Source organism: Centroberyx gerrardi, chromosome 15, assembly GCF_048128805.1.
Source record: "Centroberyx gerrardi isolate f3 chromosome 15, fCenGer3.hap1.cur.20231027, whole genome shotgun sequence".
Lineage (NCBI taxonomy): Eukaryota > Metazoa > Chordata > Actinopteri > Beryciformes > Berycidae > Centroberyx > Centroberyx gerrardi.
The window spans coordinates 6,478,669-6,506,225 of record NC_136011.1 but is presented as its reverse complement, the minus strand read 5'-3'; the positions used below and the strand labels follow the sequence as shown (position 1 = coordinate 6,506,225).

General features: G+C 43.9%; 1 protein-coding gene across 2 annotated transcripts in view; it reads left to right on the top strand.

Moving 5' to 3' along the window:
- The window catches only part of stk32c (serine/threonine kinase 32C), a 54,522-nt gene that overhangs the window by 7,273 nt on the left and 19,692 nt on the right, over positions 1 to 27,557 (top strand). For both annotated transcript variants that reach the window (XM_071924807.2, XM_071924806.2), the window contains exons 2-3: positions 11,288 to 11,343; positions 26,731 to 26,882. In XM_071924807.2, coding sequence (XP_071780908.2) covers positions 11,288 to 11,343; positions 26,731 to 26,882 — 208 coding nt within the window. The remainder of the gene's footprint in view (positions 1 to 11,287; positions 11,344 to 26,730; positions 26,883 to 27,557) is intronic.

Below are 27,557 nucleotides of genomic sequence, written 5' to 3'. Positions count from 1 at the left end.
GCCATGCATAGTGTATGTGAGAGTCCCCATGCTGCAGTGCAGAATTATCCTCTGAAGTGTTCTCTTCTTGCTCTCGCGCCGTCTTGACAGCCTTTAGATGTACGATACAGCCTCCCGTAGTGATTTCTCTGTGTGTAGAGGTCCAATTTCACATCTCCTCTTTCATACTGGCTCCTTGTTTGTGAGGATTTACTTGGCATCTGTGCAGCTTTCTCGTACCTCCTTCAACTTTACAACCGAAGCACACTGCGCATACTCAGAGATACGTAAATTTATTATCATGGACAAAGCCGTGCGGTTTTATTCATTCATTGTGCTGAGTATGAAGAATCAGTAGAAAACTGACATTGCAACAGCATTACTGTGCACGTGTTGATGTTTGTATAAGAGTATGGGGGAGTGCATTTGCATGTGTATGTTTAGTTGTATAAACTGCCAACAACGCACATTACTCTTCCAGCAGACAGCCGATTGGACCTGCTATTATAAGCAAGACTATAATAACGGACAACTTGACAGAGCTAGGCAGAGCGATGGTGACATATGAAGGCCTCCTTCAAATGAACATAATATACTTGGTTATATAACTTTTGTATGTATGCGAAGGTGCTGCAAGGCAACCTTATATTTTGTTGACAGATAGAGGGGAGAGGGAAGGATGAGCACAAATAACCGAACAAATGGATTGCTGAGGGAGCCTAGAGCAGACCTGGTTACAAAGAGGGCGAAAAGGTGAAGTGTACAGGATGAATGCAGGGAAGAAAGAGAAAGAGAGATGCGGATGACTTGGAGAGCGTGAGACACAGTTAGACACGGGAAACCTGATTACAGGCCCGTTTCCCCGTCCAGCCAAGTCTGGGGAACATAATCATCGAGGACGTGGATGCGAAAATAAACGGGCATGACCGAACAGGGGGGAAATCGATGGTTTCCATTGGTTGGCACTGAGCTACCCAATAAAACTTGGATGGCTGATGCACATGTCCCTGATCTATGCCCTCTATTGATCTCCTTTAAGACACCAGCAGTTCAAGTTCATTCTAATGTGATCAGCAACTTTAGTAACAAGGTAGGGGGGAGAAAAGACATGAATCACATGCCTCACTGGTTGTTTCTGGATAGAAGTTCATCACATCGGTGGGTGTTGAGTGTGCCACTCTCACGTGCACGCGCACACACACACTCACACACAAGAAAAAAAAACAGATCAGACTTGAGTGGCTGCTTTCATTCTCCAGCAGTACAACTCTTTTGTGTCACCATGAAAGCCATTCAACGGGTGAAGATCAAAAAAGCACTCAGGGTAATTAATGCACACACAAGGAGCCTCAAACAAGGTGCGACCACATGACAGTCCGCCCGTAGGGATCGCCGACTGACGACTGGAATTGAATACAGTGTTGCACTGGCACATCCTCTGTGCTTCCCCATCCTTGTTGTCCAATTACCAGTGGAGATCCATTGCTGAAATTGTCACGCCTATAAAGACAATGAGCTCTGTGGTGCTCATGAGTATTCATGAGAGGCTCTGTTTAGAGAACCCGCAATTAAACTGTATTAGCGCTCTAGTGTACGAGGAGAAAATGATGATGATGGCTGCTCAATGATGATAGTGATTTAAGTAAACAGATTCATCAATGTGGTCTTCAGCGCGCTGCAGAGGCATTTCCCTGTCACGTCTGTTTGAAACCTAGACAGCGCAATGACAGCAAGTGTTTGCTTTATGTCACCAGCGATGGAGTAAACCTCAGTCATGTACAAATCTCATATTGTAAATAGAGAAAGCAGCAAAGCACTATTTTTAGTGTTATACAGCAGTATACCACGTTTTAATCAGCCACCGCACAGCTCAACCCATGTATTTTCTACTTGACCTTTAGCCTTCAGGCAGCATCCTGAAGAGCAGAGTCCTGAACACAAATAACTGTACGATCATGTGTAGTACAGCTGTATAACTTACTGATGGGAGTGTCTCCTGGCTGAAGACGGATGGTATCAAAAGTGCAGAGGAAAAGTTTGCATGCTGGTAATGTAAGACGGACCAAGCCACCATATCATCTGTTTATCGCCAACCAGGGCACGTGCAGAGCAGCTTCTCCTGTGCTGATCAAAAGAACATGTGAGCTTTTTCCTCCCATGTTGTAATGAGAGTCCCGTCAATAAAGATCAAAGAACATCCGCGCAAGGTCAGGCCCACAACCAGCGCTCAGACCCCGAGCTCTCATGAAAAATGAAGTGTGCCACGAGCAAAACGGATTCACATTGAGTAGATGCTGTACAGTTAGACTTCCTGCATCCGGCTCTCAGTGCATTTGATTGGGTGCTCATCATCAAAGACCCCAGTGTGTCCCAGTAGTAGCTCTACTACTACAGCCCATGAAATATGACTTACTACTGCGATGAAATATTCAGTAATCACGTGGGAGAAACAGCTTGCTGTAAAGCGAAGTGTTTTTTTTTTTTTTTTTTTTTTTTTTAGGCCAGTTCTTGCTATGATCCTAGTCTCACTGTGTAGAGTGTCACATGCACAGTGAGTGTCACATGCACTCAGACTGTGTTCCCACTGCCGATGTCACCTGTAAAGATGCTAAACTACCGCCGCGCGGATTTTTGCGCGGTACCGCCTACCGCGAATTTGAGCAAGGCGCTCAACCCTCATCGGATCCAGTGGCGCCTACTGCTGCAGCTATAAAGCTGCCAAGCGTACTGCATAGTGTATGGAAATGGCCACCTGTCAGCAAATCTAAAAAAATGGCTTGTACGATGGGCGATAACACAGCGCAACAGCCGAGCACATAGTATTGGATTGGCTTGGATGCAGAGGCATATTCTCAAAACAGAGAGCAGGAAGGGATCGATGCTGGGAGGTTTTTTGATCTCCGTCCAACGCGCTCGTCCATACAGGGTACACTCACCCAGAGTGTGATTTGATGGATGGGTTGTACTCTACATGTACAGCGTTTTTGAATTCAATTTCAGTGTTTTATATCGAGCTACTTTACTTTGTAATAGGGTTGAGCTGTACTTTGGTTTGATATTTGCACATTTTCATAGCAATTTCAATACTCTAATAATGATCCATTGGGTGCCAGTTGTGTTGGGCATCAGTGTAGGTGCCTAGGAGGTGAAATGAATTACTCATGAAGCATTCTTGTGTATCTATCCTCCACAGTATAGAAGCCTATATGCAGTACAAAATTATAGAAACGCGTAGAGAAAAATAACAGTGAAATAACTGCCTAAAACTAGCTTAAATCTGCCTAGTTTACTGTTTATTATATAAAATTCACTTATATGTTTGTATAGGCAATCAAAATATAGGTGGTACCAATCCACAGGTTCTGATGTAACTATTAAAGTTGCTATTAAATTGACCGCTTACAATGAAACCTGGCTTAGACATGACATTAGAGGAAAGGGGTTCTGTAGGTGCGAGTGGATACCCTGCTGAGGTTATTAAATGGGAATGTCCTGTCACACATGTTTTGTTGAATTAGGCCTGCAACAAGCCCAGAAGCCTCAACATTAGCTCTGGCATCCCCAAACCACCCCGCTCTATACCAGCACTGAGCATCCATCAGACTTGGACTTGGACATGGAATGAACACGGTGCACCATGGCTCCCTCATATTAAGTTGTATTGCGTGGATCAATGTGCTCCAGCTCTACTGACATTAAAGGTATTGAGTTGCCCCCTGTTAGGATAGCGCTTCGGCTCCTTCGCAGTCCTTGGAAGCATCCTACTCCAGGTCAATGCATCCATTTCAGATAACAGTGGAACAGTATCGCAGCTCAGTGTATTGATCATGATGTGACTCTCTTCCAGTCAGATATAGCCTCTTTGGGGAACCCGGTGTAAAATAGGAAGCCACATAGTGTTGCATGAAATGTGTTTTGATTTACAAAGGAATGTATTAATGCTTGGCTAATCTCCAGTTCTCTCAATGGCTTTGTGTAGAACCCAGTGTTCACAAAGTATTTTTGTAACATGTTAATTGTTATAGACATAATTTCGATCAACATATTCCACCGTCTGGAGGTGCATTGTGTTTTGTGTAATAGGCTGCACAGACTCGTAGCATCTTTTTTTGTTTCATGATTTTGGTCATACAACTTTTACATACAACACTTTTTTCCTTATATTGTGTGTCCCCAATCACCTTGCAGCTACTTCATTTCAGCAGACCAGGCATTACCATAATAATAGTGAGTCCAGTTGTTGACCAACTTTTCACAAATGACATTGCATAAATTACACAAACTTAGAACATCCAAGCACCAAGCATCTGTTTGCAGTTAATCATGCCATTGCTATCTAAACTGCAGGTCCTTGTATGCAAGTTGAACTCACAATTCATCAGCATCTGCGCTCTTGATAAATTGCCACCCCCCCTCCCCTCGCCCAACACTCTTTGTGCCGGGAGCAGAGACTATGATGGTGATTAATAAAGAACGTCTCATGAAAATTACATCATCTTAGGATTCATAATTAATGCCAAAATATGACTAAGGAAGCTTAGCATCACAGAGCAAATTAGTCACTTTCATACATTTATGACACTTTTTTGTAAGTCTCAACATGCTCTGTCCTCCCTCTCCTTTAGGTCCCAGCTGTTTATTGCAATCTTCTTTACTATTTTCCATGCCGTGAATAATGATTCTGACAATTCGTGGCTTTTAATGCTGCTGAACTACTCCGAAGGATAGATACCAACACTCTCTTTTAACTCCTCTTCTCTGGGCTGCTGTTCTGTTTGTTTCTTACTTCCTGAGAGTTACCAAGGCAAAGAGAATCGCCTTGAAAGGTTGTGTCTCCAGACTCCAAAACTCTACAACTCAGTATTTCCCGGGGTGTAATTAGCAAGGTTAATGATCTCGTTGCATAATGTATTTTTCATGGTCTTGAAGGTGTCCTCCACCTTGTCTAGCTTCCCCTCTTCTCTCTGCTCGCATCCACTGTGCTCTGTGTATTACAATTCACTGTATTGACTGCAGTAATTACAAAAACGAACTGACTTTTTGATCAACTTGTGTGACTATAGGGTTCATAGCAGCTTCACCTCTGTGTCCAGTATTTTAGTTTGTTGCATACTAATAGTTTAGCACACTGTGTATGCTTAGTGGACAGTTCAAGCTAACTTCATCTTTCAATGATATATGCGCTGTAATGCACTAAGTACACCAATCTTTTCTGAGTAAGTTGATCAAAGCGCTTTTTTGCCAGAAAAAAAAAAAATGTTTTCCTTTAAATCTCCATGTAAGTGTGGTAAAGCTTAGTGGATCAACCCCCTGTTGGCTAGGATTGAGGTTTCAATGGAAATGTGGAGAATCATTGATTCAAAACACAGGGCCAACTGTCCCCCTAGGTACCACTACCAAGGTTGTTGGGTTGTTCCTGTAAGGAGCTGCTGTCATTTGTCAGAACAAGACAGATTGGGGTAGAGCTCCACCCCCTCCCTGATCATCCCAGTACACCTCTCACACCCCGCCAGGACATGATGCTACATAGCTGTCTCTCAAACATGCTTATCTCACACTAAGCTATCCTCAAATATTGTCATGCAGTTTGTCACGGTGACACGCTGCCGGTGTGCCGGTAGTGAGATGGAGTTCAAAGCAGGCTGACAAATGATTAAAAGACTCGTCTTGATTAAGAGATGCTATCTTATCTGGTGTAAATTGTCAGCTTTGAAGTCGCGGCGTGTCCGTTATCGAGCATTGTGACTCATCCTTGTGAGGGCAGCATTTACACCTGACATTTCATGCGGCTTGCATCTAGATTGTATCCGGATGTGATTTACATTTACATTCGTTATCAAAAATGCGTCTTTGGCAGCTGGATAGAAATACGATTGAGAAATCCTCCCCCTGCTCTTTCCCTCCCGATATGCAAATTCCTCTTCCTGAATCTAGGCCTAGTTTTTAACCACCTTTCCCGTCTATTAGAAACATTTCTATTTACACTCAGCCAACTTGTGGCTTTGTGATTTTTATGTGGGCAAGTGCGATCGGATTGCTATGTGATCATTCAAGATGAATTCTAAAGCCAGGTGTAAATGGGGTCATTGTGACTTTAGCCCACTTAATTAGAGGCTGGAGACCCCACACACACGTGCACTCATGCACACAAGTACACACATGCACATGCACAGACCCACACAGGCCCACATACACACTTTACTTGCCCTTTGACATGGGCTTCACGCCAATATCAGCTCCTCCACAGCAGCCAATCACCCATGGAGGACCCCAGGGGAACCGACTCAGCATATCCTCCTGGTGCGTCAGCAGCTTCCAGCCCCAAGAGACGAAAAGATGTCACCACGATCCCACTACTGTCTCCAGCCACGGAAGATCAAATTCACTCGCGCCGCACACCGCAGTTTGTCTGCAGAGTGTTTTGGCTTTGGCCAAAGCATCCTGCGCACCGTCCACTGAAACCTGAGAGCGGTTGATGGAGCCGACTCACCGATTGCAGACACTTTCCTTTTCTATTCAGTCTCCCTCCCCTCCCTCCCACTGGTTTCCGTTGAGCACCACTTAACCTTGAAATGACCCAAATTACTGGAAGCATCAACTCATCCTTTTCAGCTCGTGCGGCGACGGCGTTCATTGGACTGAAGGTAATTTTCGCAAAAGTTAACAGAAGAGCAGATGAAGGTAATTGAGGCTGTCCTCACTCAGTTTGGATGGACTATGGAGAGTTCTCCAGTTTGTGGATTGTAGTTAAAAGAACGGATGCCCCCTGACCCTCAATCATTTTGGCTTAACATCCACTGCAGCAACTGTACAGAAAGCAACCATTTTGAGCTGGGAAAGAAATGCACTGAATATCCAAGGACACTCATTGAAAGGACTGCAGATACATTCATTGAAATGCTTATGAATGGTTAGTCACCCAGGACTTGTTAATCAACAGAATCCACAGGTAGAGAGAAAACATTTTCACTCTGATGTTGAATGGCAAGAAAGGAAAGGCTGCTATTGAACAATAAATCCTTTGTGTTGCTGTGAAGCCATTTGCTATAGCTGAATTGCACTCACTCCACCTTTGCAGTTTGACTTTGCTGGTCAGCCGAGTCAAAGATGATCTGTGTTGTGATTGAAGCCAGTGTAAAGCTGCATGAGAGCGGCAGGTCTACTGACATGAAAGCCCTACGCTGCCTCCCACATAATTCTTTCCCCCCCAGCTTGAGTGCGAGGCAGCCGGGCGCGTGGGGGGAAAAGAGGGCCTCTGACGGGGACAGGAAGCGCCGTGTCCGCTCTAATTATCCCCTCAGCATGGAACAAGGCCCGAGCTTCTTTTGCCCCTGAATCTGAAGAGCGGCTCCGTTTCACCGGGGCAGTCAAAGGGAGGGGGGCTACTTTTGTTTTGCTTCCCAGTAGCCGATGACTCATGCTTCGAGGAAGCTCTGCGATACCGGGGAGATCGATCGATGGGTAAAAAAGGTTGAGATGGATGGTTAATTGTGCTGTCTGACATGTAGAGCCATATTTCTCCATCTTTGATAGTGAATTAGCATTACGTGTCATTTTTTTTATCAACATATAGGCCTAGTTTTGTATCGTCTGACAGATCTACAGCAGTGTTTCCCCTATGTATTCTACTATGGCGGTCCACCATGGTAAGATCCTTGCCCACCATGCTAAAAATATTTGCAAAGTAATTTTATTTTTGCTCTAAATGTTTTCTTTAAAGCTACTACCAGTAGAATTTGAAGCTTGATGACTTTGGCGACCCCTTAAGTCCCTTAGTCCCTTTAGTGATGGTGTATTTGTTTCCATACGAACAAGTAAAGCAATTCAAAGTGAGTCCTCTTTCTGTTTTGGTTGAGGTTCTATCTTTGTGCTGTAAGTCAATCCTGTACATTTCGCGTCAAATTGCACCCTGGTACAAATAGAATAAACGCATAGAGAGCAACACAGAATTAACCAATTATTACTGCTAAGGTCTCATTTTTCTACAGCCATTATACTATGCTATCAAAATTAATTTGAGTATGATATACTCTACACCTAGGGGCTTTAAGTAAAGAGGCAGGTGAGATACAACTGTAGTGCAGTGAACACTATTGTGTGCCACAGACAGTGTGTATCCTCATTATCTCCTCAAATTCACCTTTGTTCTTCAGTCAGACTGAGCATTTGAGAAGCAAAGACAAGAGAGGTAGACTACTGACCATTAAGCAGTGTTTAGCTATTTAGATCTAGACTCGGAAACTAAAGATGAAACTGACAAACGTTAAGCGTAACTAGGGGGAATTGCTTGGCTAGAGCTATAGAAATAGATTTATATTACCAATCAAAAAATTGCTCCGCCAGCAACACATCTACTGTAACTTTATATTGGCTATCAATCAAAAAAAAATTTCTACCCTCCTACATGATATGGCTTTGTGCTTCCTACCACTACAGTTAGAAAATATGTATTGGGGAAACACTGATCTACAGTACACAGTAGCTTTGGTTTAGATGATAGAGACATCCAGCTAAGTGTTGTGTGAAGACTGGCTTCCTCTTCTTATTAAAGCTCGGGGCATGGTTCAATCAAGTCTTCATGGGCAATATCCACCAACCTGTGGAGAAAGTCTGCAGTTCAATCTGCCGTGGGCTAAACCAGACTTCTAGAAGTTGAAACTGGAAAAGTGGATTTTAGCAAACCTTCCATGTTAACACTGGACTGTCTATACGACTGCATTCAGTTTACACTGAGAGAGCTGATTGTTGGGGCATGTTTCACTGGAGCTTCAGTTATGAAGACTGCTCAAATGTTTCTTGAGCAACAGTGGCTAAGGTGATGTTGGCATGGAAGTCTGAGGGAAAGACATCAACTAGGGGCAACTGTGGACAGAAGTGCATACTGTTTGACCATGACATCCATGCATTGGATACAAAGATGCAAAGAAAACCAGACATGCAACTCTGGATACTATGATCGAGAGAGACCAGCAGGAGACTTGAGCTTAATTTATGCTTGAACAGTTGTCTCTCCACAGAAATGACGCATTCTCGACTGCAAAGTGTCACAGGGCATTATTTTCGCTGACGCTTACCTCTAGAATTTTGTAATGTCACAGACACCGTCGAGGACTGTCGCGCAGTGTGATTGGATAGTTTGTTGCCATGGCAGTGCGCACCACTTCCTTGCTTCCTTTAAAACATCAACAATCCAAGACAAACATGGAAGGAATAGAGGAAAGGCTGGCAGAAGAAGTGAGAAAACATTGTCTCTTCAAAAGAAGAAGGTTCAAAATCTCTTTTTCCTCGATGACCTCAGCTATTTTCATCGTTTGCAGAGGATGTAAACAAACAGAATCCATTGCGTACATCTTCGCCAAGTGTCGAGCGACCAAGCATAAATTAAGCTTTATGGTGTTCTCATTGTTGAATTATCAAATTTCTGGAGAGGTGTGAGCGCTATTGAATCAACCAACCAACCATTCTAGTCTATGTATTTGCATCACATATTCCTTTTTCCCCTTTTAATACCTCATGTATATATAGATTTAGAGGTTCCAGCTACGTTCATGATGGGTATAACGGGGGGTGTCTTCCCTGTGTGTCGGCAGAAGGGTGCACTCAGAGCCATGCCATATGAGAGGATTAGCTATGTACAAAACACTGAGCAGGGAGAATCCACACAGGATTAGTCCGTCTTCCAGACAAAACATGTAAACCACACCAAGCGTCTTTTGTCTGGCAGCAGTGCCGTGCAGCGTGGGGGTTTACCTCCTCAGCCGGCACCGGGGTACCCGGGTCGGCTGGTAGTGGGCGTGGAGCTAATAATCAGAGGGAGTCTGCCCCGAGGGAACCCAGCCTCTTCTGTTCTGCTCCCTGGTGATCGCTCCTCTGTTCCCGTAGACAATCTCTGATGTGAGCTTTAGAAGCAGATCGACTTTTAAGGAGGAGACGGGTGAGTCAGCGTCATGCCTGCTGTGCTCACATCTGCCTGCAGGGCACTGCACGGCTGCACACACAACACACACACAGGCTTGTCTCAATCAGATACACAGACCATAAGGAGAAGGTCAGTTAGTTGTAGCCTTCATCAACCCACATGCATAGCGACAGGATGGCTGATTCCTCTGGCTGAATTCAGTAGGCAGTGCACTCTCTCAAAAATAATTCCTGATTATACAAGGCTGGAGAAATTGCTGCCCCCCCCCCCCCCCCCACTAAATGTTCCTAACTCATTTCAAAGTCTGGACCAGACATAGGACAATTCAATCATTCAACATAACACACATCCTCTGAAGAAGGCAGCGGGCCAAAACGTCTAACTGTGCCATTACACATATTGATATAATGAAATGAAATAAGATGAATGATTGCAGTGTCCTGAGCGTAGTCCGGTTTCTGAAATAAGACTCCTCAGGCCGCGCCGGTGCTCTGATGTTCCCAACAGATAAAGTGGAACTCCAAATAAGGTCTTTTCACTTAGAGATTGTGGGCCTCAAGGCTTCTTTTGCACACATTTTCTGCTTGCAACCAAAGTTGGTACTTACAATAAATTGATCTTGACGCCGAAATCAGTGGCTATGTTGAATTTGTCCAATTTTCTGTGGCATATCTAAAACTAATTTTGAGAATTTCCCAAGCTATGAATTCTCCATGTGTCAATTTAATTTAGTTTTTATTGTTTTCATTGAAGTGATCATAAGAGGGAATGTAAAACGTTTAAAGAACCATTTCATAAATTTCAGCTGTCCACAAAGGCATTAGTTCTCTCATAACAAGTCATCTAAATGAAGGGGTTATGCTGACATAAGCTTTCTTGATTGAGATGATTTGACAGTGACATCACCAGTATAAAGGTAATTTCCAAGTCAAAAAGAACCTCATGGACTTAAGAACTGACTGGACTACCAAACAGGAAATGATGCAAAAATGGAATTGGTTTTGTGTAATTCTTAGAATTCCCTTGTTGATGCATGCTACTATCTTCAAGCTATTCTGTACAGAGCATGCATGAGCGTGCACGTTTCATGTTTTGAATATGCCCTGGTCCAGAATTTCAGTCCAGTGCTTTCCAATTTTCCAAACATTTCATTGTCCTAAACGATTCCCACTCCCAAGGTGTTCAGATAAGCCGGGTTCCATTCTAATGGAAAATACCCTGCCTGTACAGGAGTTGTGGATGTGCAAGAAGCCTTGGAAGCAGCAGTGCATTGTGTAGTGATATTTTTCTCTTGACCATTCCCCTGTTTTCTCACAGCCGCTGCCTGCCAGTAAAATAAAACTGTGGCTCATACTGACAGATTCTCTCTCTCTCTCTGTTTCTTTGCAGTGAACTTTGACCATTTCCAGATATTGCGGGCCATTGGGAAGGGGAGTTTTGGAAAGGTAATGTAGCCTCCGTTCTCCATACAGTCTGCATGTGTGTGTGTGTGTGTGTGTGTGTGTGTGTATATTTATGTGTGTGCGCGCTGCCATTGCTTAGGACCCTAGGTGATTCTGTAGCTCCAATTACCCGGCACAGTCATTATCTCCGCCGAAGAATCAGAGAAGGCCAGGCAAAGTGGGCTATAAGTAATTACCGTTTAGTTCCCATTATACCGCAGTGCTTAAATGATATATAATTTTTCTATTTTAATAATAGTAATAAATACGGCTTATATAGTACTTTTCTGGTACATAAAGTCGCTTTGAGGAGAGCCAATTTGCTTTTCATCTCATGCCAGCTAGCCTGTCGGGAGTTTTGACCCCTCGTCTCCATTTAATTACAGAGCAGCATAATACTGTAGCTGCGTTTGTCATCATGCTCAGTGGTTTTCTTCAATAGAGTAGGTAGGGAAACTTGGCTGGCGTGTGTGTGTGTGTGTGTGTGTGTGTGTGTGTGTGTGTGTGTGTGTGTGTGTGTTTTGTGAAACCAAATTACCACCAGCTCTTTTCAACCTTGTCTCAGGTGCCAATATCATCATTGGAGGCCATTGTTGGTAAAACAGACATTTTGGATTAACCTACTGGCCATTTGTTAGTTGAAGAATTCCTTTGTGTTCGTATTGAATGCATCAGTAATGAATTCAGTGCATAGGGTGTGTGTGTGTGTGTGTGTGTGTGTGTGTGTGTGTGTGTGTGTGTGAGTGAAAAGGATGGCTACAATGGGGCTCCAGAGATTGGAAGAGTTTATCAGCATTTTGACTCCCAAATATCACGGCTAATATTTGTTCATTATACTTCTGTCTGCACACGCCTTTGCAAATTCCTTCCGCTTTGCTCCTTTCAAAACACAATCTTTTTTTTTTTTTGCAAAAACATGTGCCTCTTTTATATGGCAAGTCATTCCCCGCTGCTGAATACATTACCATGTGAATTTATGTTAATTTTACTTATTGCTTTGTTCCCTCAAGCTGCTGTCACTTCCCTTATGATGTTGAAGGCAGTCTGCAGGAAGCCAGGAAATACACTGAATGCAGGCCCAGCCTCAGAGGCTAGAGCAGTCCAAACTTTGTGGTAAAGAGGGGATATAACCCCATTGGATAATGGTCATGTAGAAATGTAACTATAAGCAGCTTCCTAGGTGTTATGTAGTCAATATGTGTATTAACATGCCTTGTCATGAGACGTTTATCTTAAAGGAGAATACCTCATAGCCTGAATGTACCGTATGTCTAGTTTACATTTCCCCCAATCATTTTGCAATGTGTGCTTTATGTAATTAGATTTTTGTGACATTTACACATTTTTCATCGTTTTTAAAATACAGTCTTTACGTAGCTTGGAATGAACTGCTGTCCCAGCCAACAAAGAAGCCCCAAATAAAAAGCCACAGATGTGACAGTGAAGTTTGAAAGGCGACATGTTTTTGAGGGATTATTTCTTGACGGAGACTCCCATTTCTCCCTGTGGGTGTCAGGTGATTGACAGTAAGCAGAGCGTAACGTGATGTGCGCGCCGATATGAAAACACTCCACTCGCTCACACTGAAATAACAAAACAGAAACTTTGATAAAACCAAATTAAGGCTTCGTGTTTTCCTGTGATGGATTCTCTCACGCTGTGGAGGTTGTTTTTCATACTGTACAAACATGAACGGCAGCAAATGGCTTCTTCTTCTGATCGAGGGCCAACAAGCTCTGATATCTCTAACTATGCTGACTGTGTTCACACACCACCAGGAATAATGGAATGGAGAGGGGAAACCTAGGCCATTATAATCCTTTAAAAGAAATGGGAGGTGTTATGAAAAATGAATCAAAACAGATCAAATACAGAATATTGTACTTGGGCCATTATCTTTTGTCGAATGCCAAATTTTGCCCACAAGGTCCACCTTTGGCTAAAGCATCAGACGACAGCGGCTTGTCCAAGAGGCTGCTGTCACAACTGGGGATACGGGCACGATCCTTGTGTGAGAGCTAGCCTAATAGTTATGCAACATCTATAACCCTGTCACACACACACACACACACACACATTTTTGTGGACGCATGCGCATGCACACACGTCCAAAACACACTCGTACAGTCAGACAGATGCTCAGAGAGACGTCCAGATAAAGTTTGTCCTTATTGGAGGTCATCTTGTCGGTGTTATTTGGCCCACTGTGGCCTCACTCTGTATTCATGCTGTTTCTGAATACTTAACAGCATGAGTCTTCAGCTTCCCACAGAACACACTAAGGCCTGTGTTGCTGTGTGTGTGTGTGTGTGTGTGTGTGTGTGTGTGCGTGCGCCCAGTGAGACAGTGGTAAAGAAAAAGGTGGGTAAACTGTGACCTCCAGTCAGTGATCATCATAAGACATCAGTTGAAAGAGAGAGTTCATTTCGGCTTTTTCCATCATAAAGGCCCTAATATAACTTATTACATTAGTTTGATACTACATACTATGATTCATACATTGAATTTATGGCATAAAGATTCAAAAAAGTGAGTAAAGTTTATTCTGAAAACAAAAAGCTGGGTAAAATAGGAGATGGGTTTACATTGTGGTGCGTGTGTGAGAGAGATAAAGAAGGAGAGATACAGCTAGAGAGAGAGAGAGATAAAGAAAGAGGGAGACAGCTAGAGAGAGAAAGAGAGACAGACAAGCACAGAGAGAGAGATATTTACCCCATGCTGTAGCACTGCGAAACACGTGGATTTCTAACTTCTGTCAGAGCTCCTGCAAAATAGGCTCTTAGGTGCGCGGTGCAGATGGATGTGTGTGTGTGTGGGGCGGCGTGCGTTCGCGAAAGTGAGAGAGTGTGTGTAGCAGGGCTCACTCTCCCACGGCGGTGGGGGGGCGGGGGGGCCGTGAGCGAGGTTGGAGCGGGGAGGCTGCCGGAGGCGAACGAGAGGAAAACCTCCTCCCTCTCCAAAAGCCGTCTGCAAATATGGCTGACACTGGCAACTCCACTCTGCTGTTCACCTCTCTCTCTGTCTTTCTCTCATTCACTCTCTCCTTTTGTTATATTAGTGCGGGTCTCTCTCTCTCTCTCTCTCTCTCTCTCTCCTTTTAATATATCAACGTAAGGGTCTCTTTGTGTCCTCCTCCCCTCTCTTACTCTGTATTTCTCTCTCACACCCTCTTTCCTTCTGATGTCTCGGGGCAAGTCCCCCCCTCTCTCTCCTTTTAATATATCAAGGCAGGTATCTCTCTCTCTCTCTCTCTCTCTCTCTCTCTCTCTCTCTCTCTCTCTCTCTCTCTCCTCTCCCTTTTGATATATATCTAGACAGGTATCTCTCTTTCTCTTTGTCTCTCTCTTTCTCTCTCTCTTTCTCTCCCTCCTCCTTTTGATACATCAGGGCTGGTACCCCCCCTTTCCCCCTTTCGATATATCAGACCAAGTGTCCTTCTGTCTCTCTCTCTCCCTCTTTCCCTCTCACTGTCACTCAGTTCAACTCAAATATGCTTTGCTGGCATGACGGGAAAGCAACCTGTGTTGCCAAAGCAATCAAAATATAGCATCAATATCAATTTATAGCGTAAGTACAGTTACTCTTTCTCTCACTCCCCCCTGATGCTTTGGGGCAGCTGTCCTCTACTAGGCGGGGTGATCACCATGTTAGGTAGAGGTGTGATTATTTCCCCGGCGGTGGAGGAAGTAGCGTATAGCTCATTTGTAACGTGCCTGGTACAGAGGTGGATGGCCCATATACAGCACCAGACTAGGGATAATTGCCTGCTCCCCTGTTGCTCTCCCTCTCTCTCTCTCGCTGCCGCCTCCTCCTCCTCCTCCTTCGCTCCTCTAAGAGTCTGCTCAGGAGTCTGCCGCCATGCCGCAGGGCTCATTAAGGCCGGGGGAACAACAGCTAGACCGGGGGGGGGGGCGGCCGGGAGGGTTCTGACGCCCAGGGGTGAAAGTGACAGTCAATCGGCACCGACGGGCGCTTTTAGTGACAGCTCCTTAATGCCAGCAGTCGGATGGACAGGTAACCGTCTCGGCGGAGAGACGAGAGTGCGAAGGGAGGCGGGTAGAGAGAAGGGAGGCGGGTAGAGAGAAGGGAGGCGGGCAGAGAGAGACGGTGGGGGGGAGGTCAGCTGGTGGTTTCCGCAGGTGTTAAAGTTCCCACACTGATCGGAGCGAGGATGAGATACGATGTGATGGCGGCAGGGAGGTTGGGTGGGGGGGGGAGACAGACGAACTGAGACAGGAGTGGGAGGGGGGGAAAGGACAGCGAGACAGGCGACACTTTGCGGCTGCGACACCCCGGTCGTATCGGGGGGGGGGGGAGGTGCCCACACGTCTGCGGAAAGGTCAGGAGATGATGTAGCCTTTGTTGGCGTTTTCTCTATCGGCTGGCACCGCGGGGCTCCCTGGGCAACACACAGAGACTCAGCCTGCCTCTAAAGACGAGACGGCGAAGGCTGAGCTCGGTTATGAAGACTCCCCCCCCCCCCCCCCCCCCCCCCCCCTCTCCTCTTTATCCCCCCCCCCCCCCCCCCCCCACTGCAGGTGTGAAGAGCTCGGATAAGAGTTGGTTTTTGCAGAGCGGAGCGGAGCCGCAGCCCAGCCGCATTGTAGCCCTCGGCAACCTATTAGCCTAGAAATGTATGCTCTTCCACTACACTGTGCCTCTATTCGTTTCGCAGCACAAAGCCTCCACTGCATAGGCATTAAAAGACCAGGGGCCATATGGATAAAACCCGTGTAGCTTCAGGACTGTGTTCAGATTTCCACACCCTGTAAACCCCCACTGTTAATTGTTAATGATCTTGAAACGCCCTGTGTTCACCTGTTGTGTTTTAGTTTTCCCATTCCATCCAATCTATCATTCTTAATAAGAAAATAGCGAAACCACCGACTATGAAGTTAATAAATCGTTGAGTGGTTTTGGAGTCCAGAGAAAATAGGGCATTTGGAGGCGGTAATATTAACATTCCTGCTAACAAAAAGTGTTTCTAATGGTAAGAAGTGATGATGCCACTAATTGCTGTGGGCCAGAAAGCTGTCATGACCTCTAAATATTTGTTTTTGTCAGCATCTTCATGCATCATCATTGCTACAAATATTAGGGCTGAATTCTTGGTTTATTTGTAGCATTTTCAAGCATTCTTCCCTGGGGAATACCACAAAATTTCTGAATTTTCAGTTGTGTTATTACTGAACTTAACTGCCTGTCTTAGCCAGAAACAGCAGATAAGAGTTTTGTTCCACTTACAGATGTTTGATCTATATACAGCGCCATGGAGAATGAATTGGAAAACTGTGACAGTCACCAGGATGATTTTTCTTGCGATAAGGTTACATTTTCTGATAAAGATCTGATACAGAACTGTGATAATGTGAAGCTCATTTGGCTGTAAAAGTTCAGATAAAAATTCTATCAAACCACAAACTCTTCTATTCTCCTATTCATCACTGATGCAGCTGCCCTAGGCTGTACATCAGTATAGCATTATAGATCAGTGACTTTGAGTTATTTGATTCACAGCCTTGGAAGATATTTTGCTTGTACATTGTTTTTGGTATTAAGCTGACGCGCTTATCCAAAGTGAACTACAATGAGTGCAACAGCAGAATAGGAATAAACTGCCAGATCACCAACATTAAAAGCATCTAACAGTAAAAAGTGCAAGGGTGAATGCCACAATAGGTGGAACAAATATTTCTATATCTCAGAGTTGTTAATGCTTAAAATGCTGGTTGGTCATAGGCTGCAGGGATATGAATTGTTAAACTGAGCGGCTTTCCCTTTTAACAGAGGGTTCATGGAATGAGACATCCAAACAGAAAAAGGAAAAGAGCTCCAAGCAGTCAGAACATGGGAATGGAAGAATTACATTAAATACCATATGAAATCCCTGTAGTTTACAAGACAGTCCGCGTTCAAGGTGACAGGCGTATAGCCAGTCATTCTAATACTCAGTTTTATCGCTCATGGATTCATGTTCTATTTTAATTGAAAATGAGAGATGAAATATCATACAGTTTATGTCTGCTCATGGCACCTGGAGGCAAACAGCATGTATTTCCAACATGATCTTATGGAACAAGATATCAAATAACAACCTGCGATTCTATCAATTTGATGAATATGCATGAGATGTTACTATAATGAAACATGCAGCGACACCTCTAAGTAAACCTGGAGTGAATATACTATAGATAAGCCTTCCGGCACTTTCTGTGGATCTGGTGCTCTCCTTTACATTCTGCGAGGCAAATAATAATAATCCTCATTATGCCGTCCTTATTTTCCCCGCGCTTCATACATCAGTGACTTCAAAGTCTCTCTGTGTATTTTATATAATTTGGAGGTAAGCACACTCTCATGGCAAGCTTGTTTATACATTTGTGCTTTGAGAGCAATTTTCTGCAATTTGTGTCTCTTCCCAGAGGGCATTTTTTAATTTTTATATCAGTTTGGATCATGCACGTATTCAAGTCATAATGCAACCTTTGTAGTCTCCCAGACATGCAGCCCAATTTTCAGAAGTCTATTTTACCTCCTATATTTTGTTCCCTTTCCCTCTGATGTCTGGCAGAGATTTTTGCATGCGGAACGACCGATCCGTCCAAATCAGAAGACAACTGTGGGACGTTTCCCCTGTGTGATCATGCAAGATGTTTTGGTTAAAACTTGGAGCCATTACTCAGGCTGTTGAGGCTTTGTCCTAAGTGACAAAGAATCTCTCTGTCATTTTCAGAATAGGCCTCTTCAAAGACTGGCAGGCTCTTTGGCTGTTAGAAGAAACAAATGTAGCATAATGAAGGTATATTACCGAATCCTGTTGGGGTGACTGCAATAGACATTTTTTTGTCCATGGAGGGAAGAGTGCAATTTTCATCATTTCTCTTAAGCTATTAGAGGAAACAGCTGATTGAATCTATACATGTATTCTGTTGTCCATAGTATAGTCTTGCTCTCTCCCTTTGTCCTGTATGTGAAGTCCTGATGTCCTTGAACCATGTGTGTCAATATGTAATGTGAAACTCAGTTGTCAATATATCTGCACCAGTGTTTCCGGACATTTATTGCACTAGAGGTGATTCTCATTCTGATACAGAAAAAACGTCTCTCCTTTTCCATTAGGCGTACGGTAGCGAAATATATATATTTTTTGCTATCGAGTTTCACTTTTGCCCAGCCCAGTCTCCGAGACAGTCTGATCCATGACTTCTGGTTATTAATGGCCGTGCCTGCCTTAATAGTGCGTCCTGGAGCTCTGCAAATGGCCGCCCGAGCTCGGTAAACACTTTCATTTCCTCCAGGCTGACAGCAGCCGCCGTGGAGCAGAAGACATCCAGTGGAATGAACCAAATGAAAGAGCGAATTATTCCTTCCGCTCCCTGGATGACATGTTCATCAGACCCTGAAAGTGTATTTGCCTTGCTCGCCTCTCTCAACCCACTCTTGCCCAAATGCAGCGACGGCGAGGCTGCGTATGTGTGTGTGTGTGTGTGTGTGTGTGTGTGTGTGTGTGTGTGTGTCTGTGTCTGTGTCTGTGTGATTGCAGGTTATCCCGTGCTTACACAACTCTGTTTCAATCACCGCTCGCCCAGGATGAGTGTTACACCGTCATAGCGGCGACAACAAACACATACGCCAAGCTGAAACCTCATCTGAGAGAATGATGGATGTCAGCACTTAACATATATTTCCGCTGAAACATTGTAGAACTTCAGAGGTAATAGACAAGCCTCTCTCTCTCTCTCTCTCTCTCTCTCCCTCTCTCTCTCTCTCTCTCCCCCTCTCCCTCCCCTCAGGCAGTGGTCTTCTATCTGTTCGTGCTTCCCCATGTGTCTCAGCCAGAGGCTTCTGGTCGACTTGGCACTTACCTGACCTAGAAAACAGAAAATCTGCAGCTTCCTGACTGAGTCCACTAAATTTAACACCCAACCTTTTTCTCCTCTCTGCAAGCCATGTCGTCCCAGGAGCTTCAGACCTTCTGACAACAATTGATAGGGCTGCTAACTATAGCAGAACAGCGGAGAGAGCGGGAGGAGGAGGAGGGGGGGGGGGGGAAGAGGAGGAAGAAGGCGGGTTGGGTATAAAAAGGTAAACATCGTGCAGCCAACCCTGGGATAAACAGCAAGGCTTCACTTTGAAGCGCGACATGAAAGAGCTTATTTTGTGAAAGAGTGATATGTTCGGCTAATAAGCATTTAATAAGTGCATGTGTTCAAGGGGCACGTAACATTGAGATTAACCAGAGGGAGGTCTGGGTGGAGAGGGAGGCGCTGGAGGGAGAGGCAGCGGTCTGGAGTGCGTGCCTGGTTGTTTTTATAGATTTAAAACAGCAGAAGCGATGTTCGTGCTTTTATTTTTGTTATTTTTTGAGATTTACCTACCTGGATGCTGGGCAACACGAGGACAGAGGAGGTTTCTCTTCCGGCTCTGTTAGCTTATAGGACCCATATGATTCCCAGAGACCTGAGACCCAGATACTCCATGATACTGCATGCAGGTTGGCCAAGTGATGAGAGAGGCCGTCCCATCACCCAGTGTTCAACCTTTTCAGCTCACGACCCCCCACAACAAAGTGATGCCTACTTGCGACTTGTGATGTTGTGGTCAATAACAAGGTTTCTAATAGGGATGGGGCAATATATCGAAATTCAATATATCACAATACAAAAATGTGACAATATGTATCGTGGGGCAGAAAAATAAATCATGATATTCGCTACATTTTATTCTGCTGTAGTAATCACAAATGTTCAGGAAAAACATTTTTTGCTTTTTTCACTTAAAAGACCCGATCCTCATACAACTTGCATCAGTTTCATACTACTTACAATGATGTATACTATGAATTTATGCCATAAAGAATTACGTGAGGCTGTTAAGTCTATTTTAAAAACAAAAATGTTGTAATGGTAAAGTGAGTTAACATTTAGGTGGGTTTTCCCTCCTACATGCCTGCTTATGACCTCCTGTTGCAGGCAGAAGTGCACAAAAAGTGGAACTTTGATATCAAATTATGATTTTTGTCTTTTCCCTTTTCAGGTTATTTTACTTGATTAATTATAGGGGGAAGCGTAGAGGCAGCAAATGTTCATTATTTCACAAAAAAGCCTTTTATCAAAAAGATGAAAAACTCTCAATAAGCATTATATAAATGCCTAAAATATATAATGTAAATGCCATATATAGGACTGTGGCAGTAGGTAGCATTCATTATCTCCTCAGTGATGGCTGAAACACATTATTAGCGGCTGGTGATTTCCTGGTTTTCTATTTTGAGCATATTTTGAGCTCCTTCCATATGGCCCTGTCAATCTTACTTTCCTCTCTCCTATTTTTTCTCCCCGTCGTCTTCTTTGCCCAGTCTTATATATGTGGCAGCACAATCCTCCATTGTCAGGTGTTCCTCAGTCTCTAAAAGAGGTTTTGGAGGAGCTGTTCATCTTTGAGCTGAGCTCATACACTAATGCCACGTAACTTATTTCTGTAGTGGGTGTATTTGGTGTATCAAGTCCAGATAAAGTTTTAATGAAATTGGAAAAAAAGAAGAAGAAGAATCTCTTGGGTTCAGTAAAAAAAATCACCTGTATGATTTAATGGACTGGTGTTTTGAAAGTGCTATTCTTCTGATGAACTCTTCACCTTCAGAAACTGCTGCATCACAAAAAATCATATTTTCCGGTACCGCAACTCAATGTGAATTCCTTGTAGTCAAGATGATGATTCAACATGACGAATAATTTTTTTGATTGTGAATTATACAACGCCCTGTGGCATCATTATCCAGTGACCTCCAGAATTAACATCACCCAGCACCAGAGTAAAAAGGCTGCCGTTAAAGCTTGACAGACCATCTCAGCGGAATGTATAATTAGTCTCACCATCTAGATGGGTCATACCGGCAGATGGGTCACATTGAATCTCTGTGGAATTTTTCCAAACAGCAAGTTCGGGAAGACTTAAGTTTTACAGCAAGGAATGCCAATAGTAGTGACAACCATCTATTTTTAGAATGAATGCTATCATTCACTGGAAATATTTTTTTCCCCCTGAACAATTGCCTTTGATTGAAATATCAATTTCAGAACTTTCTCAGCACATAATACAGCTCCCAAGTTGCATAATAACATCAATTACAGCCTGTATGGTTCATCTTTACCAAAGGTACCAATAAATCTGGAGTGCGCTTCCAGTAGGCTGTATCCAATCTGCGTGTTTGACTGACAGACTCTATTGGTCGGGTGAATATAACACTGTAATTTCTATGCTGTCTGGCACAGCACCATCTCCCTCGTGCATGCATATCTCATTTGAACTGTCAGTCATGTGCTGGATTTGAGGTCCAATTAAGAATTGATATTCCATTAGTACTGTAGAGATATGTAGCGTCCTGACAGCCAGTGTAAGGGTCTGGGGAACGGGGATATAAGGCTCGAGCTTGAAGATAATGGGTATGGTAATTACTGTTGCTTTTAAACCAGAGTTTACATAAGTAGCTGCACCCATCACAAGGCATGAAGGACCCACCATTGTTATTCTGTAATTGCTGCTAGAATCGTCTCATTAGGGCTCCTCAAAAGTTTTAAAAACATATATGGGTGAATAACTGCGGCGGCTTTATTTAGAATCGTGCTTGTTTTAATGTGTTGTTCAATCGCGGGAACGTGTTTCTCCGCCTGCCAGGCGCTCCTGGCTGACCCCATGCAGATTAACTCCGGGAAACAGCCTGCCGAGCCGCTCATTATTAGCGCCGCTCTCCTTTCTTAGCGCTGATTAAATAATGATTGTGTTGCAGGGAAAACAAAAAAAAAACAAAGTTAGTTTCATGCTCCGGAGCTCAAAACTATTAAAGTGGTCCGACGGAGCTGTCGCGGTGCGTGGGACGCTCCCTTTGAGGGCGCGTCTTTGAGGTTTCTGTGTCAAGACAGACAGGTGCTCTCATCTCCAGCATCCTGCCACATGCATCAGCCTTGCCTTTGAATTCGTCCGCATCAAATGATTCTGCACTCCTAACACTGTCCGGGGAGAAATCAATAGATCCCGCCTGGGCCCAGCGTGCGTGTGTGTGTGTGTGTGTGTGTGTGTGTGTGTGTGTGTGTGTGTGTGTGTGCTTGTGTCTGTCTATCTGTCTGACCACCTCTAAAAAGCTCTCTTTAGGAGAGATAAACAGGTGCTATGTGCAGCTGGTGGTCAGAGATTACAGCCAGCGTTGTGACAGCGTCTCACCCCAGGCCAGCGCTGTCGTTCTCCCCACCTCTGGGAGACGTGGAGTTTGCAGCCAAGCAAGCAGCCTGGATCCAGCCCAGTGAATCGCTCGTTTTTCTTTTCAATTGTATTTGTTCATAAACCGCAAAACCATTTGAATTTCTTGTTCATTGGGACTGGCACGGCTGCATTCTGGATTCACTGTCACCCGGACTGGTGACATTTCAGTCCTCAGCCCAAATTGTTCCTGAGCAGCAGCAAGGAGTTGTTTTTCTCACGTGGATACATGTCAATGCGAGCCATCATCCGGCTCACCAACCGGTCCAAACAGAGTGGCTGATGCCTCTACGCTTGACGTGCCTCATCGGGGGGGTGGAAAAACCCCTGCCAGTCCCACGGATCACGGAATTCAAATGGTCACATGGTTAACGAGAGAAAACAAAAATGAGCGACTCATGGTGCTGGCTGTGGGCGAGGCGGTGCGCGGCGCGGCGAATGTGCCAATTTATGGGCCAGCTCTTCCCCCAGCCGCAGCGTGTGGCACCAGACAGCCAGCGGAGAGATTTGGCACCGTCCTTGGGCTGGCCCGCAGCTCCCGCCCTGCCTTTTCCAAAGCAAAGTGACCTTCCTCTGTCCCAAATATCGGAAGTGCGTCTGAATAGCAGGTGTTCCTAAATGAGTATTTAACATGAAAACCTATCCAGCGGTATAATGGCGCTTTGGACCGTGCTGACCATTAGCATTTTGGAGATAATGCTTCAGAATTAATTAGGGACTCTTTAGTGTCCATTACTGCTCAGAGAGACTGGGTCTCGGGAGCTGTCACACTGTCAGCGCCTCAGTCCAAAGCCAGGACAGTCAGAGCGATAGCCTGAATCTCCCATCTCAACTGATTTCAATCTAGGTAAAAAGTCTCCATTCATATGCAAATAACCTTGCAAAACATTCTGACTCACACCTCTCGCCTCAAAATTGTTACCTTTTTCCCCTCATACCAAACTAATGCATTGAATTGCTAATGTGCTCTATGAATATATGAATAAAACCTTTTTAAAAGTCATCATTTCCCTCCTCTGACCAACTCATGAGGATTCCAGATAAGATGGGGGCAGATGTGGGAGCTGACTGACAGTGTGATATATCTGATTGGTAGCAATGTCTGGGCTTAAGATTCTACAGTGCTAACCACAGTTGGTACACTTGGTACCCTTGATAAAAAGGAGCTATTAATGGCTGTATGTGATGAGTAAGTAATGAACCATGTACTCAGAAGAGACAGAATAGACTCAGAAAACAGGGATGCAGTCAACAATACAAAAAGCATTAAATAATCAGGAAAACATGAATCCATTAGAAATGAATGTGAATTTCATGTCCAAAACATCTGACAACCTAAAAAATGTTCTACAAACATTTCTCAGAGGCAGAGCTGTTCTGGAGGCAGAAGTAATCTGATTGGTTGAGTTAAACCTCAACGGGCGGAGGTTATCTTATCTTTTTGGTTGCTTCTTTATATTTTGTATTAGCTGTGCTTTCCTGTACGTTATAACAACAGCCTGATTTATGATGCTGTGGTACCTACAGTCTCTGAACATGGGCAAAAGGCATTTAGGAGGGTTTTTTCTCTAACTTATAGCGCAATGCAGATGATACAGACTGGCCTGGCTGAGAGCAAACAGGAGAAAGTGGGTCTGTGTTGAGCTCAACCTGGATGACAGGGGAGAAGGGAGGGCCTGGAGCCGAGGGCCCCTGCCCTTGTGATGTGATGTGTGTGTGTGTGTGTGTGTGTGTGTGTGTAGGTGTTTGTGTGTGAGAGACAGAGAGACAGAGATAGGAAGGGAGGTATTGGGGGTACAGTTTGGCCGATATGGGTTATTGAAGGCAGGTGCCAATATGTTTGGATTTAAGGTGATAGCTGAGATTTTGTGCTGATATTTAGTATCTTTAAATTTGACAATTTTCATGTAAAAAATACAAGTGTTTTTTCCCGCAGATTTTTAATCTTGATAGGGAAAAGGGAAAGCCACTGAAACTGCATTTAGACCATGGGACACTAAAACTCCATGGCAACCCTGGACAAAAACAACTGCTGAAAATAATATTCATGAATACTTGTGTGGAATCAAAATGTTGCATCAGAATCTGTTCAGGTTCCCCTCTCTTCTTTAATGTAGGCTAACTCACCACTTTATGAATGAGGAGGAACAGGTTTGACGAATTTCCGCTGTGACGAGCAAGTCTGTAATGAAGCTGACAGAAGAAGGGAAAATCTGAGCCTGGACGAGATCCAGACAGAGGAAACAGAAGCGAGAGCGGAGAGTCGGACCTGGCGCTCATTTCAGCTCTGTGCTTGAGGGGAAACCATGAGCACAATTAAATAGATGGTGTTTTACAGGGTAATAGATTTCCTCCTGTCACCCTGCAAAAAATGTCCATTTTAACACCTCATTTAATTTAGTATTTTCTTAAAGCCCCTAAAGAAATCTGCCACTGGAATGGGAACATTTCACGTTTCCAAAGCATTTTGACCGAATCAAGCCATATTCAATATCTTGATTCAATTCAATATGGCAGATCACTCCACTTCAAGATCATTTATTTCAACATATCTCTGTATTCATGAAAATTCTTGAAACGTGAAACTGCACTGGAAACAAGGGAGTTTTTGTGACCCCGTTTGTTTTTTTTTGCTTTTTAAGACTTAAAGACTGAATAAAAGATTAAATGACTTGCTGAGACGGGTGTTTTCTGCAGTGCATCCTGGCTAGAGCGCTGTAAAGCAGCATCTGTCTGGCTCAGACTGTAATGAGCAGACCTGAGCCTTGGTGGACAATTCAATCCTGCTAAGGCCCTCTATCTTTAGCAGGAGCAGCATGGAGCTGTTTAGCTTTTAATGCTTCACAGACTGGTCAAATCTTCCACGCTCAGGCACCTCGGGACTCTTAATAGCCCAAACAGCTGCTTGGGTTTTGTTGCTGAGGTATCTTGACAGTGAATGGCGATGTCTTCTTTCAGGCTTTCACATTTTTTTGGCCATGGAACTCCCTTTCATGTCAGAAATGTCTGTTTTCCAGCCCTTTTTCTACTCTGTTCCTTATTGCATACCTGAATAAAGAGGCTGATTACAGTATAGTCATGTAAGACAGTTTGCATTGGAGGCTATTGCAAATTTCTGTTTTCCTTCTCACCCATTTGAGTGATGGGTGATATTTTTGCCAGTGTAAAACTATGAAACATGCACATTAAATCTTACCAAGGTTTGGAGAATGCCATAATGCCACCTTAACTGTTTTCCCCTCTTGTTTTTTCCATTAACTCTAAAAGCATCTGACCTTAAAAACTGAAGAAAAAAAAATGAGCGCAGATGGCTTTAAATGTCTATCGTTAATCTGTCGGTATCATGTGGTGTTTTTTCATAAGTAAGAAAAACAACCTCTCAGGTATTTAATTCCTCTCTGCCGTTTTTTTCTCACCGCTGCTGTCTGGGAGGCAGGATTTCCTGCAGATATATGATCCGTTTAATGACTGTGGTTGGGTAGTAATGTTACTGTAATGACTCTGACCTCTCCGGGGTCCCGTCCTACTCTTGACCTTTCACAGCCACTTCCTGACAAAACCGCAACTTTTAATGAATAAATAATGAGGTGATTTGTTTGTGAGTGGTTTCTGCCACAAACATCCATTTTTGAAAATGGGCTGTGTTAGCGTTGCCCCGCATGTGGACATTTTATGTATCGGCATATGGTATTCATCCTAATGATTGCATTAATCAACTGTTGAAAACTGCTGTGGGCTGTTTTGAAAGCATGTTTGATTTGCATAGCAGCGTGGCCAGATTTTATGGAGCTATTATTATATTTATTGAAACTTGGCTTAGACACCTATGCAGTGATGTAATTTTCTTTCCCTGCCAGAGCAGTTCCACAGGTTCTACAGTCAGGTGTGTGTGTGTCTGTGTGTGTCTGTGTGTACATGTAAGCACATTTATGTGTTATCTATAAATTCACATGCACACATATATTGTATGCATACTGTATGCATACGTGCCTGTGTTTGTCTCGTGCTTTCACATGTGTAAGTTTCTTGTTTTTCAGACTGTCCAGACGTTTGACACTGGCTCTCTCTGTTTCTGTCTGTCTCCCTCTCTTTTTCCCTCCATCTCTCTCTCTCTCTACCCTTGTCTCGCTGCAGGTATGCATTGTGCAAAAGAGGGACACCGAGAAGATGTACGCCATGAAGTACATGAACAAGCAGCAGTGCATAGAGAGAGATGAGGTCCGAAACGTCTTTAGAGAGCTTGAGATCCTACAGGAAATTGAACATGTTTTTTTAGTAAATCTCTGGTGACTATTCCATGTTTTTACACTTTTTATGTGGTCTGCGCCGCCTGCTTTGTCTGTGTGTGTATTTTGTATATTTACAGTGAGCGCTTCTCACGAGGGAGATGCATGGATCTCTAGCTCACTCTAAAATCTGTTGCATCCGTAAAATAGATATTCTCTACGCACATATTCCTGATGCTGCATCTACTCTACTAGCCTATATTTTTCACATTTGGAGTTGAGTGGAAAAGTTTTGTTAGTCCTATTAAGGCTTGGAAAAACAAATTGTCCCCCAGAAACCAACAGCTATTAAGTTAAGAAGCCATTTACACTGGAGAGATATGTTGAGATATTCATTCTGGACTGGGAGCCCATGCAGCACACATTTGATAATTACTGTGGTTTGAAATGACCTTACTCTTCCCTTGAGTCTGATATGTGGGTGAATGGAAGCCGCTTTCATTATTCAACGCTCTTCTCAGAGTGGGACACATTTCTAAATGTAATTGGGGACCTGGCATGGCATTCACGGCATATTACACAAAGCACTTTACTCCTCTGTAATTGGTAGAATGATATTGCACGTGCCTATCTTCCCTGAGTAATTGCCACCGGAATATTTTGTTATTCATGCACACCATGATAGATTGATTATGTGTAGATAGTAAGTAGATGAACCACGACAAGTCTTGTACC